Here is an 18,044-nt window from a genome sequence, read left to right as displayed (position 1 = left end):
TTTGGCAGATTGCAGAGAAACTACGACACGCTCACAGTCGGTTCACAACTATGTAACGGTGAAGCGGCCGTCCGGAAGCTGCCTCGTTCTCCCTTCATTTTCTGTTCCTCTTACACGATTATTCTTGCTCTGTTTTTTCTATTCCTGTTATTTGTGTCATGATATCAGTGCCATAAAAATATCCTGTCGATCTCAGGCCAAAGATAGTGTCTCAGAAAGCATGCTCCTGCGTGAAAACTGGCCAAGCTCAAGTGTTTTTAAACAGCAGCTGCAGATTGTCTAAAGAATCATATTATATGGGGGCTTTAATAGTATAATTGTCTGGTTGTTCATTTGGATGTTCCACATTTTGTTATGACCCTTGTAGTTTTGATATAAGATAAATATGAACATGCATTGAAAAAGACATAATGTAATGTACTACTTTTATACAAGTAATCTGACCATATACTGGTGCCATAGTTTGAACTATGAGGCTAAGCCTTGCTTCATTGTGCCTTCTTTTGTATAGACCCTTCAAAACAACATGCTTTTTATCCACTGCACTTTACTATGGCCTTTGAGATGCATCATCCTGTTTGTATTTGGCCAAAAACAACCCAATCGTTTTCACTAGATGGTCCTGGAGGTGATTTCAGGAGGGCTGGTCCTTTTTCCCTCTCCCCAAAGCCAAATTACAAACAGAGATGGTGCTCCGTTTGATACTTCCAGCTCAGTGCAATTATCACCAATTTCTTATCCTGTAAAAGTGAAATTATACTCCGCCAGGTGCATGTTTTCCAGATGTTCGTATATTTTATATGTATAGCAGTGTTTGCAAGTCTTTTGCACACAGAATGACAAAGCAATTGAGATTATGATTTAATAAATACTGATTTGTATGCTATGCAATGCAGTTGTTTTGTCTTTACTTACACAGCATTCATTTTTAGACAGACACTCACTCATACTGAGTCCGAAATTGCCACCTATACCTTAAATAGGGCGTTATTTGAGAGGACAGGCATTTGTAGCAGTGTCCGAAAACATAGTGGACATTATCGAGTGCACTCATTCAATCCCATAATGCACTGCAATAACGAGTGTACAACTGGTGTACGCTCAACGGCTAGAGAATACCCAAAATGCACTTTTTTCACCAACATGTCCATTAGGGGCTCCGTAATTAATAACCCTCTGCCGATCTGACGTCCGTGGGCGCGGATACAAAAATCAGTTTTCACAAACGACCTGAAGCTGCCAAAAGTCCGCCGGTGTCTTGGCGAAACATGGAGCGAAAGTAAAAATTGTTCATTTACATATACTACCGACATTGTAACAATACAAAACGGGTTGAAAATCGCGAAGTGACGCTTTAATAACGCTGTTGGTTAACAGCGAATCGGCTCTCAAGGTTTGAAGGTTTGTGTGTTTATGGAGAATATGAATGAGGCCGTACTAAACGTGCTGTTTGTCTGAATGTGCTTTACACACCAACAAGACCTTTGTGTGATTTTGTGGTTTATTAATCTCACATTGGAACAGAAATCATTTTGCAATGTAAATGTATAATACCAGAAAAAAAAAGTCCTACATATTCAAAATAATCACTTCAACAAAAGTTTAATTTTCAGTTTATTGCAATCGCTTTTGGCATTCAATAAACTCTCAGGTATTTTATAACTAAATCATTTCTTGCTTTTAGTACGAGAGTGTACATAAGGAAGTTACATTATTATTGTAGAATATATTTCACAAATGAAATTTGTTTGTGCTACAGTGATTTTGGCTTCAGTGTTTGGCTTTTTTTTCTTTTCTTTAGATTCAATTAGGAGGCTTTTTGATTTTTCACCCAAATACTATCCTTTTATGAAGTCTTTCCCTCAATCAAAGTAAATGTGATAATGTAGGGGAGTCTACATAATTATGCAATATTTTAAACATTTTTTTATTTCAAAACAAAAGGACTAAAAAGTTTGGGGTCATTAAGGTGATCCCAGATGTTTAAGAAACTGCAGTGGGGTGTTTGTTGCTATTTAGTGTTTTGAGAGAAAAATGGGCCTTTTGTCCCTTTGTACTCTACAGAAATGAAATCTACTTTAATACACATTTATAAAATAAGTCAACAAAATGTTAAAACCATGGGTATATAAAATATAGGCATGTAACATAGACTCACTGAATGGCAAACACTGACTTTACTGTTTCAGCGGCAGTCCTTCACTAGTCTTTACTCTTTGGTATAAACCTGCTGTAAACAATGGCCTTCTTTGAGTACATTCAGAAAAATGAACCAGTCCATACACACATTTTTCACTGTATAACCATGAAAGAATCCATGCATCCCTACATCGCTGTGGCTCTGAGAACTGTGATTGGCTGGTTGACGTCATGAGCCCGAGCTCATTGGTCGGGCCTGATTCAGGGTGACAGATGCTGTCTGAAGGTTCTGGGTCGGATCATCATGCTGACCTTCCTCAGAGAGTAATAATCAGAATCTTTCCAGGTGTACCAAACGATACCGTCCGGACCAAGAGGGTTCTTCGCCTTCGGAGAGTAGCGGCCGCCCTGTCGATCAGGATGACAGAAACACACACCACTTAGACATCATCAAAGATCCTTTAGCTTCAAATGTGAGGATATCTATATACTTTGTCACTTTTTAAATCTATGCATTTATTCAGACAATCACTTGAATGCAAATCTTTTATGATGATTATTTTCTTGATAAAAATTTATTTGGGGATTTTTGTGAGATCAAAAATGTCTAGTTGTCCTGTTTAATTGTCCTGAGTTTGTATGCCGATATATTTGGCATAAGAGTCTTGTATTATTTATCTCTTTAGAATTATTATTTTATTTTACTTTTTTTTTTTTTGCAAAAAGCCATCTTGTTGTTCATGTGACAAGAATTTCATAAAACAGGAAATTATATCACAGAGCAGACTTTTGTGGACTATCATGACTTTATGTTAGCATGTTTTTAAAAATATATATAGAAAATATGCACACAGAAAAAGAAAAACAAGTTTCGACAAGTTTTAAATGTTTTTGAAAAGAATGATCTGGATATGTATGTTCTAGCAAAATAATATATTTATTATATATCTGAAAAGTTTTTCCTTTCCTCCGGTTTTTCACTTACAGAAGACAAAGTTGTCACAGATCTGCGCCTAAAGGTTAAACACGTAATACACATCCGCATGACGTCACAGTTTTCACGAATTTGCAAATTTTGCATTTTCAGGCCTCCAAAATGCTGTTGTCGTGTAAATGAATGGCCAAAACACATAAAAAGTGTTCCACAATTTCATAACCGAGCCATAAAAATGTTAATCATAATCAAAACAAGGTCTTAAATGCAATTGCATTCGATTGTCTTCCTCAAAGACAACAGCAGCAGCTCATGATTTAACACTTCTAGGGCTTAAACCTACAACCTTTGGGTTAACAGCCTACAACAGGTCTATATCCCATAGGCCACATCATACCTTGTAGTAGATGCCATTGAGGTTTGCGTAGAAACACTGGTTATACCACCAGCCGGCGTGGGAGATCTCGGCACAGATGTTGCCCGTGTCGGGTGTGCTGAAGCCCTGCTTGTCATGGTACCAGCTGAAGGAGTCCTCCACTGTCCCGCTGAAGCCCGTCACATGCACACGGTACTGAGTGGCCTCGTCCTCCACACTGCAAACGCACAGAAAAAATATGGATTGCTCCCAAGCCCAATGCTGATATTCATCGAGGGTTTGAAGGGTTTCTAGTAACCAGGCCAGATGTTTAGTCACTATTGAACATCTATTTGAAGTCCTTCCAGTCAGTCAATGAATGATGTGCCTCACCTGAATTTCTGATAAACAGCGTGCTTGTGTTTCCCGCTCCAGTCCTCCAGGTCGATCCGGAGCATATAGTCTCCCTGGCTGGTCAGGTCATGTATGTGCTCATTTCCCAGCCAGTATTCGGTGTGCAGGTCTCCAAAGCCTTCCTTATACTCCTTCCAGCTGCGGTCAAAGTTCACGGAGCCATCTTGCCTACGCTGGATCACAGTCCAACCGCCACCTGAGACATACATTACGCATGTGCTTGAATGATCATATGAATGCTTTTATTGGGGAGAAAATTTAAAATGAGTATACGTTCAAGCATTCAACAATCAAATCTTTTTTTTTATGAGTTTAATGGACACGCCAGGTCATTTAGGTTTCATCTTATGACCATAGAAATTATACTACAGTGTTTTGCAGGTCATCAAAAAAAGATTGCACATGCTATTTTAAGCCTCTGAGAGGTTCCTCATACGCCCCACTGGTGCCATTTCAGCACAAAACTCAACTCTCATTAGACATATAAAGGGAAATCATTTAGATGTTCATTACCGGAATTTCATTTGCTATGGTAAGTCACAAAATTTTCCAATAAACAATGTCAAAATAAAACAATGATTCATCCACAGTAGATTTCTAGCAAAACAAAAAAATGGTCTAATAGTCTAGTGTGTGTGTGAACTGCAAATGTTCAGATTTGAACTTGTTCACTGGTCCAAGCACAAAAAAACAAATGTATCTATCAGGGTTGGTTATCGTTAACTAAAACTACTAAAAACGGTTCATTTAAATAAAGCTGAAATAAAATAAAATATAAATATTATTTTAAAACTTAAACTAAATGGATATTAGAAAAACTGTCTTGGAAAAAATTTATCGAAATAAGTTTAAGTTGAAGCAATAATTTTTTTTACTGGAAATAAATAAAAACAAATACTGAAAGCTGAAATAAAAATAAACCTAAATAGCAATATTAAAAAGCTAATAAAATGACAAAAGCACATCATTTTAATTTAATTTTTAGTAATTTCATTAACATTAAAAAACTATATATATAATATAGCTACGTATATAAAGTTATGCATAATCATTAAAATGCAATAACTTTATACTTTTTTTGCAGAACTGTCAATGTGCCACAGAAATTCAAATAGGTTTGCATTAAGGCATAAAAACTGGCCCAAAGGCAAAGCACTGGGCTCATCCTTATTGTTGAGTCCTGGACAGTCATGATTGCCTGTGTTGTGTGGTTTCGTACTGTCTGTGTCCATATCACAGTAGACTTCCACAGGCATGGCCCCCAGTGAGGGCACAACAGTGTAGATCCCAGAACGACGCACTCCATTATAGTAGATGGAAGTGCAGTCGATGGGGCAGTTCCTGACATGCTGCACCTCTGGAGTGAAAAACACATACAACACATTAATATCAGCAAAAACATTGATATATGTGAGCCATTTCAGTTCTTATTAAACTTCCGATTCTGTCTGATAAACTGTGCTATGATTTGTCACCATCTGTTGGTTCATGCCAGTAACTCACCATGATTCTATACTAGCCAAAAACTTGATAGTTCACCCAAAAAATTACAAAAATGTCTAATTTACTCACCATCATGTCGATCCAAACCCATTAGACATTGGTTAATCTCCGAAACACAACTAGAGATACACTCCTGAACAAAATCTTAAGACCGGGGGAAACTTTTCGCGCTGGTGGATCGTAACCGGGTTGTAAGTACTACTTCAAAATGCCAAAAGAAGAAACAGGAGCAAGAGACAAAAAATAGAGAGCTGGCAATTTATTGAAAACTGCATTTAAACTCAAACAGGCTGTTCATCAGCTGACCAAAAGTTTAAAGGAACACTCCACCGTTTTTTTAAATAGGGCTTATTCACCTTCTTTCCTACATTTAGATAGGTGGGCAAATGCATTTTTGTCTCAGTGCATGCATTGTTTTAGTTTGACAGGGTCGGCGCTAGCTTAGCTTAGCATAATGAATGGAATCCTTTGTTGCCAGCTAGCATGTCCTGAGTAAAAGTGATATAAAAATTTGTAAAAACCCACCTAATTACTTCTTGTGGCCTGCGTATTCACAACAAGTACAAATAGCGATGCAGATTAACACTAGACGATTTCCTATGCAGATATTGACTTGGGACTATATTAGGGGGAAGCACAGGTGAAGCACTGCTACTTGGGCGCAGAGATACCACGCCCAAGTAGCAGTGCTTCGCCTGTGCTTCCCCCTAGTCCTTAATATATAAGTCAATATCTGCCTAGGAAATCGCCTAGTGTTAATCTGCATCACTATTTGTACTTGTTGTGAATACGCAGGCCACAAGAAGTAATTAGGTGGGTTTTTAAAAAAATGTATATCACTTTTACTCAGGACATGCTAGCTGGCAACAAAGGATTCCATTCATTGTGCTAAGCTAAGCTAGCGCCGACCCTGTCAAACTAAAACAATGCATGCACTGAGACAAAAATGCATTTGCCCACCTATCTAAATGTAGGAAAGAAAGTGAATAAGCCCTATTTCAAAAAACGGTGGAGTGTTCCTTTAAGACCATAGCCCAAAAATAAACCCACAACTTTAGTTAAGTAGGTACAAACTCACACTGTAAAACACACGTGTCTCACTATATTAGTGAGGGCATCTAATAGACTTCCATTGATTTTCTATAAGGTAATGATATTTCCTCATAATTATTATTATTTCTTGTTGTTGATATATTATCTCATAACCCTACCCCTAAACATAACCCTCACAGAAACGTGCTAAACACTACATTTAGATAAAAACAGGATTTGGATGATTTATAAGACTTTTTTTCAGTGAGGTGTGGCTCACTAGTCAGTGGTCAACAGGTTTCACAATATTAGTGAGGACATTGTGTAGTCAAACGTGCAAACATATGGAGACACATTCCTGTTACTTCATTTCATTCCTGTTACTCAATAGGTTTTTTTTTTCTTCTTTTTTTTAAAACCCACTATAAACACTTGGTCCATCATTTATCCCATTGTTTAATACACTGCTTTATTAAAAAAAAAGATAAAGTTGAGGTTTGAGTCGCCTTTAAAAGGCGCTCAAACCTCGCCTTTTTCCTTTTTTTTGTATACACCTTGCGTGTACATATACTGATTTTTTTAATGACAGATATCAATTTCTTGAACATGACACCAACAATTTCTTTAAAATAAACTTCTCCTTGAGGGGAAAACAAAGGAATTAGTTGACATGTTTTTAAACATGCTTTTTGGTATTTTTTGGTAACAGGACTGAGAAAAATGCATCTTCCACTTAAAAACCTTGATGGAAAATTAGATGGACTAATACATATTTTGAATAGTTAAACATATGTGTTATTAGATTCAGTTTTAAAAAAGATTAAATTATTTGGTAGAGTTACTAGCAAATGGCACCCTTTTGGTGGAATTGCCCGAATGCCGGCTTTATGACCTAAAAACCAGACGAGCTCAGGGTCATTTTATTTTCCGATAATTCTTTTTCTTGAATTGGAATGTGTGCAAAGGATTGTGGGTGATTGGAGGACGCAAGGACACTTGATGTATCCTTCAAAATAAGCCAAATGAAGGACGCGAAATGAAGGCTGCCTATAAAGGATCCTTCAAATTGGGACGTCCTTTGAGGGAGCTTGATGACGTGATATGCAGCCTTACTAGGACGCATGCCTTCATATTGGGAAGCATTGCTCTCTCTGCATGATCAAATGATCAATGTTTATTTGTGAATAAAAGCCTACATTTAATCTGTTCATCATGTCTCTTCAGAAGACTTTGATTGAAAATGTAAAAAATGTACAATCTCTTTGTAAATGTTTTGAACCGCCAGAGTTTTGGGTCAATAGATTTCCAATGGAGGGACAGAAATCAAAATATTTTTGTGTTTTCCGAAGAATAATTAAAGTCTTATGGGTTTGAAATGACATGACGGTGAGTAAATGATGACAGAATTTAAATTTTTGGGTGAACTATCTGAAACTTTATAAGACAAACTGGCTAGTCCTGGTTGATTTGGTTAGGATATAACCATACAGCTTAAAAATAGCTTTTCCAAATTCCCAGATGTGCCCTACCGGGATGCAGGGCTTCCTGAGCGCTGAGCAGAGGGCTGGTGCGGACTATGTTGATCATGCAGCCAGGGTTACGTCGGACTTTTTCCACCAGCAGGGAAAGGTTTTGGATCTGGGCCTGGAGGTCGTAGATCAAGGAGCCCTGGATGTGCAACAGGGTCGTGGCCTCGGCGTAATGATCTTCCAGCTCATGCAGGCGCTGCTCAATAGATGAACTATTGCGGTTCTTCTCTTCACTCTGTGGAAGGCCAAACAGACAAAAATCATGACTCACAATCAAAAAAAGTGATGTGAAGAACAATTCCCATTAGAATTAGACCTTCTCAAGTGGCTGCAGCGTATTGTGTGTGTTTGCATGAAAGGCCAGGAGTGAAAAGCAGAGAGGGAGAGGCTAACAGGATCAGGACGTGTGGGAGTGAGCTGTGAATCATTCCCTCATTTAAACAGCATGAAGAGCTTAGGGGTGCATACTAATGAAGGCACGTGGAGAGAGGTAAGGTCTCCTGTGTTAATCTCATTAGCCTTCGGGTCAAGGAGACTTTAGGCTGAAAACGTCAAGCCGAGCTGGCCGGAGCGACAGAAGCACACGAAGGTATCAGATGGTAATACCATGGTACTTTAAAGTATACCATGGTACTGAACAGTTATGATATACCATAATGTAAAAATATGGTATTTACATAGTAGTCCAAGGAACTTCAAAGAATTACAAAAAGTACTGTAGTGGTACCATGGTACAGTATCAAACTGATACTACTCTGATACTTTGAAATATACTGAAATTCATGTACATGTATTAACATGGCACTCCATGGTTCTCTGATTCAATGAGACATGAATTGGAGAGAGCATGAAAACATGAGAGAGCCGAAAGTTAAGTTTGTTTGATTACCGCAACTCGCTAACCTGGGAAAACCTAGACAAACTTCTGGCAAATTTAGATTTGCTCTGCAAGTAGTCTGGCAAAGAGCTCATTCAAGCCCATTTCAAATCCGTCGAAATCGCGGCACCAATCAGAAACGTTGAGGCGGGCTTTACACGATGACGATCGCTCTGATTGGTTTTAGGTCTATCCAATTGCGCCCAGAGGCATTTGAGCGACGTCCGTTGGTGAGGCGCAGCAACTTTTAAATGCATTATTATATTCAAACTGCAAAAACATGAGGACAGTCTCCATGAAAGACCCACTGGCAGATGAACGTGCTACTACATTTCTCTCCGAAACGGTAGGAAATTAAATTAGATTTAATAGAGGATTTTAACTGTGACAAGATGATTGACAGGGCAGTTTACGTGACAGGACGCACGCGACAGATCCGTCCGATAAAGATGACGAAGTAGTATGTCCCAAAGCTTGCCTACTTTTTTGCTGCACATTCAAAAGTAAATACCTTTTCTTCACAAAAAGAGTACATACTTTTATGGTGTAGTGTAATTTAGGGACGCAGCATATGGCTTTACACGATGACGATCGCTCTGATTGGTTTTAGGTCTATCCAATTGCGCCCAGAGGCATTTGAGCGACGTCCGTTGGTGACGCCCCTTTGGAAATGAGTTATTAATGCAGCTTTGCCAGACCATAACTCAGTTACTACTGAGAATGGTCTGGTTTTAACCAGGCTAGCAGCTCGCTAGGCAATAAAGATGCATTTACAGGACATTCAAAAATGTGTGAATCTTCGGGGAAATTACTGCAAAAGCAAACAAAGCAGTTTTGACATTTTTGAGCTACTGTCATAGTAATGAAAAAGTTGAGTTGTATCATCGCTACATTTTTGTTAGTTTAACTCCTCAACACAGTTACAAACTTTTTCAAACAGAGTTTGGTCAGTAAAATAATCTGTACTTATTTTGGACTACACAACATTTTTGACCGATTTCTTTTGTTGTCATTATTTGTATAATCTACCATTTGTTGCATGCTGTTCGATAGTTGTGGCATGATTCATTTCCGATTTAACTTTCGCGTAAAAGTCAGTCAGAAAGTACCTTACTGCAGTGGTGTAAAGTATTTGAGTAAATGTTATTAGTTACTGTACTTAAGGATACACTGTAACTTGTTTTGTTCAAAATGTACACAATTTAAATGAGTCATCAATCCTTCTTCCAAAAAGTGTTTTTGTCTTACCCTGATTCACTATGGTAAGCCTATTATAAGTGTTTATATTTTAGACCTGAAGGGATAGTTCTCGTGGGAAATTGCGTACATGCGTCACTCGCCTGTGTGTGTGTCGTCATATCCGTAAATAGAGAAAAGTTGCTCCGGCTACTCTGACACGAGCGTGTATGGTGTGGGAGCGGTACAGGTTGGTTAGTTGTCACAACGAGTGAGAAAGCTAAATCTCCAACCTCCGGGGAATCACATGTTTTAAACAAACGCCAAACAGAGGAGAGTCTGCTGGCAAAAAGAGAACATGACAGAGCTCGTAATAAAACAAGAATCAACATTGGTTTGGCGTTTCAGAGATGGCAAAGACTGAGGGATTTAAAATGTAGTAAAAGCCAAGAGAAGATGGCGTTATTATTACTCAACAGGTGAGAGAGGTATTTTATAAATTGCCATATGTAGCTCTCTAACAGAGTTGACTGTAAAGCATTATCTATTGTGAAGGTTCATTTCATTATGGTTGCTGTTGTTCTAAGAAGTACCGTGTCTATTAATGGGTAAAGCTACAGTAACATCTTCAGCTAGTCAGCTTGAAATCGTTTCCATATAATCTGGTTATATCTCTTAAGTCGAGTACTGAAGGTTTTATTCATCCGCACAGTCACACAGAGCCACAGCACAACCAAAACAATAATCTTAAACTAAAATTCATGCAGTTTTGTTATTTGACCGCTAAGGGGCCAACAGTTACATTGTATTCCTTTAAGTATCTATTTTTGCTACTTTGTACTTTAAGATATCAAAGATGTTAGCATCTTTTACTCTCTGCATGTCTTGCAATTACTCGTTACATTTTGCATGGTACCTAACTTTTTCTGCAGCGGTTTATTTCTGCTACAAAATAAGCAATATCGCCATCTACAGGGCATTGAAGGTACTATATATTGTGCATTTTGCCTTTACTCACCCAAACAACTTTAGGCGAAAGTGAGTGCATTAACAGGTAGTTGCTGAATCACAGGTCTTTCATATATGAGACGAGGACATGGCTGTCCTCATTTTACTTTAACTGAGACTTGAGTGTCTGTAGACGTTTAAGAGGCTGTTGTATTGAGCTTATATATTGTATTCTTATATAAAATACTGATTTATTGCAGTATTGTTGAGGTGTTCAGTTTTATTTCAATTTTAGAAAATAAATAAGTGATTGCTCTCCTCACAAATAAACTGTTTCTTGTTTTTCACTGGCATGCATTTTAGGTGTGGAGAACATATGCATATTTGAGCCTACATTTAGTACAAGTAAAATAAGTATTGTTATAATAAGATACTATATGACGTTTACTCAAGTGATATTGGAATTGGTGACTGTAAGTAAGGTCTCGCTGCTTTTTCTCAAATATGTTTTTTAGATATACTCTTTACACCTCTGCCTTACTGTCTAGATGGGAAGTCCTTCAAATAGAATAAGCGAGAACAGGTCAGGCCACATGTAATCAAATGCTTCCGAATTTAATCAGGGAATCAGAAAAAGCTTGACCCACAGGTTATTAAGGGCACTGAGTCAGGTACAGGTCATACTGACTTTTGTATTCCTTTGCTGCACCCATGAATTCTGATGAAGAACAATCAGAAGGACAAAAAAACAGATACTGATGCACAGAATTATAATTATTTATAATTAAGGATAATTAAATTATTATTTTATAATTTAGAAGTAAATTATATTGTAATTTATAACTGTTCTTATTATAAATATTATTTGTTTATAATTCTAATCATATTATTCTTCTAATTATAATATTTCTCCAACAGCTTATGATGAATCAGTCAGTCCCAATGATAGTTAGATGATTTTAAACATAAAGTTCCTTGAACTCACTTGTAGTTCTAACACTTTGACACGATGACGGTGGTTGCGAAGCTCCTCCTGAAGTTCGGACACTGTCTCCCGCAGGGCCAGAATCTGCTGTTTGCGTTCCTCGTTCTCATGAAGCCAGTATGAAACCTCATCCGTACAGCGGAACATGTCCGGGCAGCGCTGGTCGTCCATTTGGGGCAATGTGGCCATGAGTTGGCACATGCCGTCCTCCAGGACCTGGTTGCTGTATTCGCCACACTGAGCCGTACTGACCTGATGTGTGTGCACTGAGTGATCATCATCGCTCCCACATGTTGCCAAAAACAACATGGCCAGCAAGAGGGGCGAGAGAAGCCTGTCCTCCATGTGATCGGTTCGGCTGACCCCCCTTCCCACCTCGTTGGAAGGACCCTGGGGGAGAAGGCCAGGGTACAAGCTCTCTGACCTCCAGTCTCAAGTCTTGGGAAGAGCTTGTCACACAGGAACACGATCTAGGACTCAGTTGTCAACTTTTCCAATGCAATTCACCTGAAAACAAAACCAGAAACATTAAACTACACTCACCAGCCACTTTATTACACCTGTTTAACTGCTTGTTAACACAAATATCTAATCAGCCAATCACATGGCAGCAACCCAGTTAATTTAGGCATGTAGACATGGTCAAGACGATCTGCTGAAGTTTAAGCATCAGAATGGGGACGAAATGTGATTTAAGTGACTTTAAACGTGGCATGATTGTTGGTGCCAGATAGGCAGGTCTAAGTGCTTCATAAACTGCTGATCTACAGGGATTTTCACGCACAAACATCTCTAGGGTTTACAGAGAATGGTCCAAAAAAGAGAAAATATCCAGAAGTTCTGTGGGTGAAAATGCCTTGTTGATGATGCCGGAGGTCAGAGGAGAATGGCCAGACTGGATTGAGCTGATAGAAAGACAACAGTAACTCAAATAAACACTTGTTACAACCGAGGTCTGCAGCATCTCTGAACACACAACACATTGAACCTTGAAGCAGAGGAGCTACAGCAGCAGAAGACACACACCGGTGTCACTCCTGTCAGCTGAGAACAGAGCACTGAGGAGACCATTCACACCGGCTCACCAATATTGGACAATAGAAGATTGGAAAAACATTGCTTGATCTGATGAGTCTCGATTTCTGCTGCATCAATCAGATGGGAGGGTCAGAATTTGGTGTAAACAACATGAAAGCATGGATCCCTCCTGTCTTGTATCAATGGTTCAGGCTCCTGGGGGTGTAATGGTAAACTTTGGGCCCCTTAGTACCAATTGAGCATAATTTAAACGCCACAGCTGACCTGATTATTGTTGCTGTGCTGACCATGTCCATCTCTTTATGACCACAGTGTTCCCATCTTCTTCTGAAGGCTATTTCTAGCAGGATAACACGCCATGTCACAAAGCTCAAATCTTCTTAAACTGGTTTCTTGAACATGACAATGAGTTCACTAAACTCAAATTAAAGTTCACTAATTAAAATCACTAAAGTCGGCAGATCTCAATTCAATAGAGGACCTTTAGGATTTTCTGGAACGGGAGATTCACATCATGGATGCGTAGCTGACAAATCTGCAGCAACTGTGCGATGCTATCATCTCAATATGGACCAAAATCTCTGAGAAAAGTTTCCAGCAGCTTGTTGAATCTGTGCCATGAAGAATTAAGGCAGTTCTGAAGGTAAAAGGGTGTCCAACCCATTAGTAGCAAGATGTACCTAATAAAGTGGCCGGTGAGTGTAACTAACTAACTAACTGAATAAATAAATATTTTAAATAATTGTATTATTATTACTAGCAAAAAAAATTTAAATAAAAATAAATTATAAATATATATATTTGTTATATTTTAATATTTATTATTTCTAAATTATTTTATGTGATTATTATATATCATATTTCAAAACGTATTACTGATGACAGTTACATGATGCAACTGAAATAAACTGCAACAAGATAAACTGACATGCACTGTACAAATTTGAAGGCTGCTAATAATTGATACGTAATAATGTATCAATAAAGTTAAAGACAAGAATAGCACAGACATAGAAATCTTGCAATAATCATCAGGTCAACTTCAATTTTATGGCAGCAAATCCATGTGCAAGCACCAGTTACATTTTCTTTTGAATTTAAAAAACGAATTATTATTAGCAGCCACTTTCTTATTCAAACTTTTTTATTAACTTTTTTTATATTGCATAAAGATACAGTGATTCACCACTTCTGGGGTTCAAAGAAATATAACTCTGGGTTATAAGCTTAGATTTGTAAGCATTAAGTTAACATCAGTAGGTCATTAAGCACTTGACGGTGTGACATCTCAATGCACCCCTGTCAGAGAACTATAGGTCAGCTGTCTAAAATCACACTGTATTGAAGATGCCATCTTGGGTTTGGGCTTAAGGGGGGAAAAAGCACATGATCTGTCATAAAATCACTATGTGGTATTTGAAATAAATCCCACAAACACATCTTTAAACATGTCCTTGCTCTTATAAGAGGTCAGCCTGGTTGTCCTGAATAAAGCACAGGTTATGGTGCTTTCATGTCACTTTTTTATGTGCTTCAAGAACACAGCAGCAGTGAAAGTATTTAACCTCGAAGAGGATGGGCACGCTAAGAATAGGTGAAGTAGGCGTCTGGTTTCAAACTATAACACCCTTATCTGTTACGGTTAGAGAAATATGTCAAACTCTTAATAAAAACAGCTTAAACATGTACAATGGCCCTGAAAAAAAGCCTAAGCCTGTCTGCATGTTATTGCATTAGATAACTAAATATCACACCAAATTTGGTTTATTAAAAAAAATTGAACTGATGCAGTGCACACAGTGAGATCCATAAAAATGATTTTGTCTGGCGTGGAATAGGTTGACTGCACAAAGCCGCAGGGCTGAACTTTGAATTCTCAAATCACCTATCAGTCCACATTAGCGCCTGACCTCACTGATGATACTCGTGTCCGAACGAGAGAAAATCCTAACAGCCATGTTCAACATCTAAACCTTTCCTTGAAGAGTGGAAGCTGTCGGCAAGGACCAACACTCTATTAAAATATAAATTGTTGTGGTGTTCAGGTGTACCATATAATGACTATTACATAAGTCAGTTTTGAATATACGTTTTCCTTATTCTTTCCTGTACCTTATTTTGTTTTATCGGTCTTATTTTATTATGTTTAACTTATTAAAAAATGGCAAAGCTGAATTTTTAGCATCATTACTGCAGTCTTCAGTGTCACATGATTTTAGAAATCATACAAATATTGCTGATTTGCTGCTCAAGAAACATTTCTTATTTCTGAAGGATCATGTGACACTTTAGACTGGCGTAATGATGCTGGAAATTCAGCTTTGCATCACAGGAATAAATTACATTTTAAATAATATTCAAATAGAAAATGGTTATCTTAAATTCTAATAATATTTCACAATATTCCTGTTTTTACTGTATTTTTAATCAAATAAATGCAGCCTTGGTGAGCCTAAAATACTTCTTTTAAAAACATTAAAAAACTTTCGAAGGGTAGTGTATATATAGGCTATATTTTATGTTTTGTTATATATGCAATACAATTCCCCCATTTTTAAGTGTGGCTTTAAGTATACAAATACATTATGGGGCTACTGTATATGCTAAGTGTAGAAAACAATCTTTTGTTTCACTAAGGAACTTAGTTGCACAGTCATATATAATCTATATACAAAAACAAAATCAATGCATACATGTATTCGATCTTTCCTGTCATACTACCACAGGAGGTGAACTCATGTCTTGAGCTGACCCATACTTTACCAACACCTTAAGCAGACCTTAATGTTAAAGTATCACATCTACCAAAGCACCTTGTGGCTCTGACCCAAGCCTAGTGCACTAGATCCAACACAGAAATGCTGAATATGCCAAACCATATTACAGAGCAATGCCTGAGAGCCACTAAACTCATGTCCTGCAGTATAAATAAAAGAATAACACTGAGAATGAATCATATTGATAAAGCATCACACGTCTCAGAACTGACATTTTGATTACAAGTGTGAATTCTAAAAAGAGTAAATGTTTGTTTGGAGGGCATTTGATTTATCATGGCACCACGACTCATGATTCACACCATCTCACAAGAGAGATTTCTCAAACTATTTAGAGAGCTGTTAAAGCTCTGCTGACACAGTTACGATCAGCTACGTGCAGCGGCAACATTTTACAAAAGATGTCATCGGCAGAGATTATGCAAGCAAGCTCTACAGGGAAACGGTTACAAGACTTCATCTTTACCTGCTTCAATAGTTGGAGATGTTTTGTTTGTCTTCTGAGGAAATATAGATGTATGCTGCCATCCTCTCTCTCTCCCTCTCTCTCTCTCTCTGCACCCTATGTGTTACAGAGTTGGCATCTTATCCTTGTAATCCGGTGTAATTGGATTCCTGTTTAGAATAAAGGGAGGAGAGACAATCCAGGCACTGAACAACAGCAACTCGCACTGTCCTTACTCTATATGCTGAGGTCTGAACAATCACCTCAGAAGGACAAACAATTAATACGCCAAATTATTTTTTACTAGGAAAAAGCATTTAGCATTGTGCATTCAAAATATTAATACACATACACAATTAATATACATATACAATTAATACACTCAATGTACACCATCAGTATACTTAACCTTATAAAGCCTACTGTATCATATTTAATAACATTTATAAAGCATCTACACTCACCTAAAGGATTATTAGGAACACCATACTAATACTGTGTTTGACCCCCTTTCGCCTTCAGAACTGCCTTAATTCTACGTAGCATTGATTCAACAAGGTGCTGAAAGCATTCTTTAGAAATGTTGGCCCATATTGATAGGATAGCATCTTGCAGTTGATGGAGATTTGTGGGATGCACATCCAGGGCACGAAGCTCCCGTTCCACCACATCCCAAAGATGCTCTTTAGGGTTGAGATCTGGTGACTGTGGGGGCCATTTTAGTACAGTGAACTCATTGTCATGTTCAAGAAACCAATTTGAAACGATTCGAGCTTTGTGACATGGTGCATTATCCTGCTGGAAGTAGCCATCAGAGGATGGGTACATGGTGGTCATAAAGGGATGGACATGGTCAGAAACAATGCTCAGGTAGGCCGTGGCATTTAAACGATGCCCAATTGGCACTAAGGGGCCTAAAGTGTGCCAAGAAAACATCCCCCACACCATTACACCACCACCACCAGCCTGCACAGTGGTAACAAGGCATGATGGATCCATGTTCTCATTCTGTTTACGCCAAATTCTGACTCTACCATCTGAATGGTAGAGTCATCAGACTCATCAGACCAGACCAGACCAGACCACATCAGACTCACTACCATCTGACTGGTAGAGTCAACAGACTCATCAGACCAGGCAACATTTTTCCAGTCTTCAACTGTCCAATTTTGGTGAGCTCGTGTTGTAGCCTCTTTTTCCTATTTGTAGTGTAGATGAGTGGTACCCGGTGGGGTCTTCAGCTGTTGTAGCCCATCCACCTCAAGGTTGTGCGTGTTGTGGCTTCACAAATGCTTTGCTGCATACCTCGGTTGTAACGAGTGGTTATTTCAGTCAAAGTTGCTCTTCTATCAGCTTGAATCAGTCGACCCATTCTCCTCTGACCTCTAGCATCAACAAGGCATTTTCGCCCACAGGACTGCCGCATACTGGATGTTTTTCCCTTTTCACACTATCTTTGTAAACCCTAGAAATGGTTGTGCGTGAAAATCCCAGTAACTGAGCAGACTGTGAAATACTCAGACAGGCCCGTCTGGCACCAACAACCATGCCACGCTCAAAATTGCTTAAATCACCTTTCTTTCCCATTCTGACATTCAGTTTGGAGTTCAGGAACCAGTCTTGACCAGGACCACACCCCTAAATGCATTGAAGCAACTGCCATGTGATTGGTTGATTAGATAATTGCATTAATGAGAAATTGAACAGGTGTTCCTAATAATCCTTTAGGTGAGTGTAAATGATCAACATGATGATCTTTTGTTCTCTGATTGATAGTTTAGACTTTTTTAGGATGTAGACGGCCATTTAATATATAATTCTAAAAACGACCTTCAGGTTGTGGTCTTTTTGCTGTAAAACGTTTAATGATAAAAAACAACATTAATCTTCAA

At 38.3% G+C, this 18,044-nt stretch overlaps 2 protein-coding genes across 4 annotated transcripts in view; one reads left to right on the top strand and one right to left on the bottom strand.

Annotated features, from left to right (window-relative positions):
• The window catches only part of snx9b (sorting nexin 9b), a 28,642-nt gene extending 27,756 nt beyond the window's left edge, over window positions 1–886 (top strand). For both annotated transcript variants that reach the window (XM_082146610.1, XM_082146609.1), the window contains one exon: window positions 9–886. In XM_082146610.1, the coding sequence (XP_082002736.1) occupies window positions 9–56 (48 nt within the window). In that variant the 3' untranslated portion in view covers window positions 57–886. The remainder of the gene's footprint in view (window positions 1–8) is intronic.
• LOC309481627 (angiopoietin-related protein 7) lies at window positions 368–16,324 on the bottom strand. Of its 2 annotated transcripts, none has more exons than XM_082146615.1 (7): window positions 16,174–16,324; window positions 11,893–12,399; window positions 7,907–8,141; window positions 5,062–5,199; window positions 3,822–4,038; window positions 3,471–3,666; window positions 368–2,547 (listed from the first exon to the last, which is right to left on the bottom strand). In XM_082146615.1, the coding sequence occupies exons 2-7, from the start codon at window positions 12,235–12,237 to the stop codon at window positions 2,401–2,403; spliced, it is 1,278 nt and encodes a 425-aa protein (XP_082002741.1). In that variant the 5' UTR covers window positions 12,238–12,399; window positions 16,174–16,324; the 3' UTR covers window positions 368–2,400. The 2 variants fall into 2 exon arrangements, with proteins under 2 accessions (XP_082002741.1, XP_082002742.1); XM_082146616.1 differs by lacking the exon at window positions 16,174–16,324 and adding an exon at window positions 12,978–13,334.
• Between the last annotated feature and the right edge of the window lie 1,720 nt (window positions 16,325–18,044).

This window comes from Leuciscus leuciscus (assembly GCF_965113295.1).
Source record: "Leuciscus leuciscus genome assembly, chromosome: 19".
Taxonomy (NCBI): Eukaryota; Metazoa; Chordata; class Actinopteri; order Cypriniformes; family Leuciscidae; genus Leuciscus; species Leuciscus leuciscus.
The sequence above is the reverse complement of the archived record's forward strand: the minus strand, read 5'-3'. Positions and strand labels throughout refer to the sequence as shown.

Excerpts from the sequence above, each read along its gene's own strand:
- LOC309481627 (XM_082146615.1), bottom strand. The coding sequence starts at position 12,237 with ATGGAGGACAGGCTTCTCTCGCCCCTCTTGCTGGCCATGTTGTTTTTG. Across the intron at positions 5,200-7,906 it reads TCAGGAAGCCCTGCATCCCG|AGGTGCAGCATGTCAGGAAC; the intron begins GTAGGGCACATC and ends TTTTCACTCCAG. Across the intron at positions 2,548-3,470 it reads TCAATGGCATCTACTACAAG|GGCGGCCGCTACTCTCCGAA; the intron begins GTATGATGTGGC and ends CCTGATCGACAG.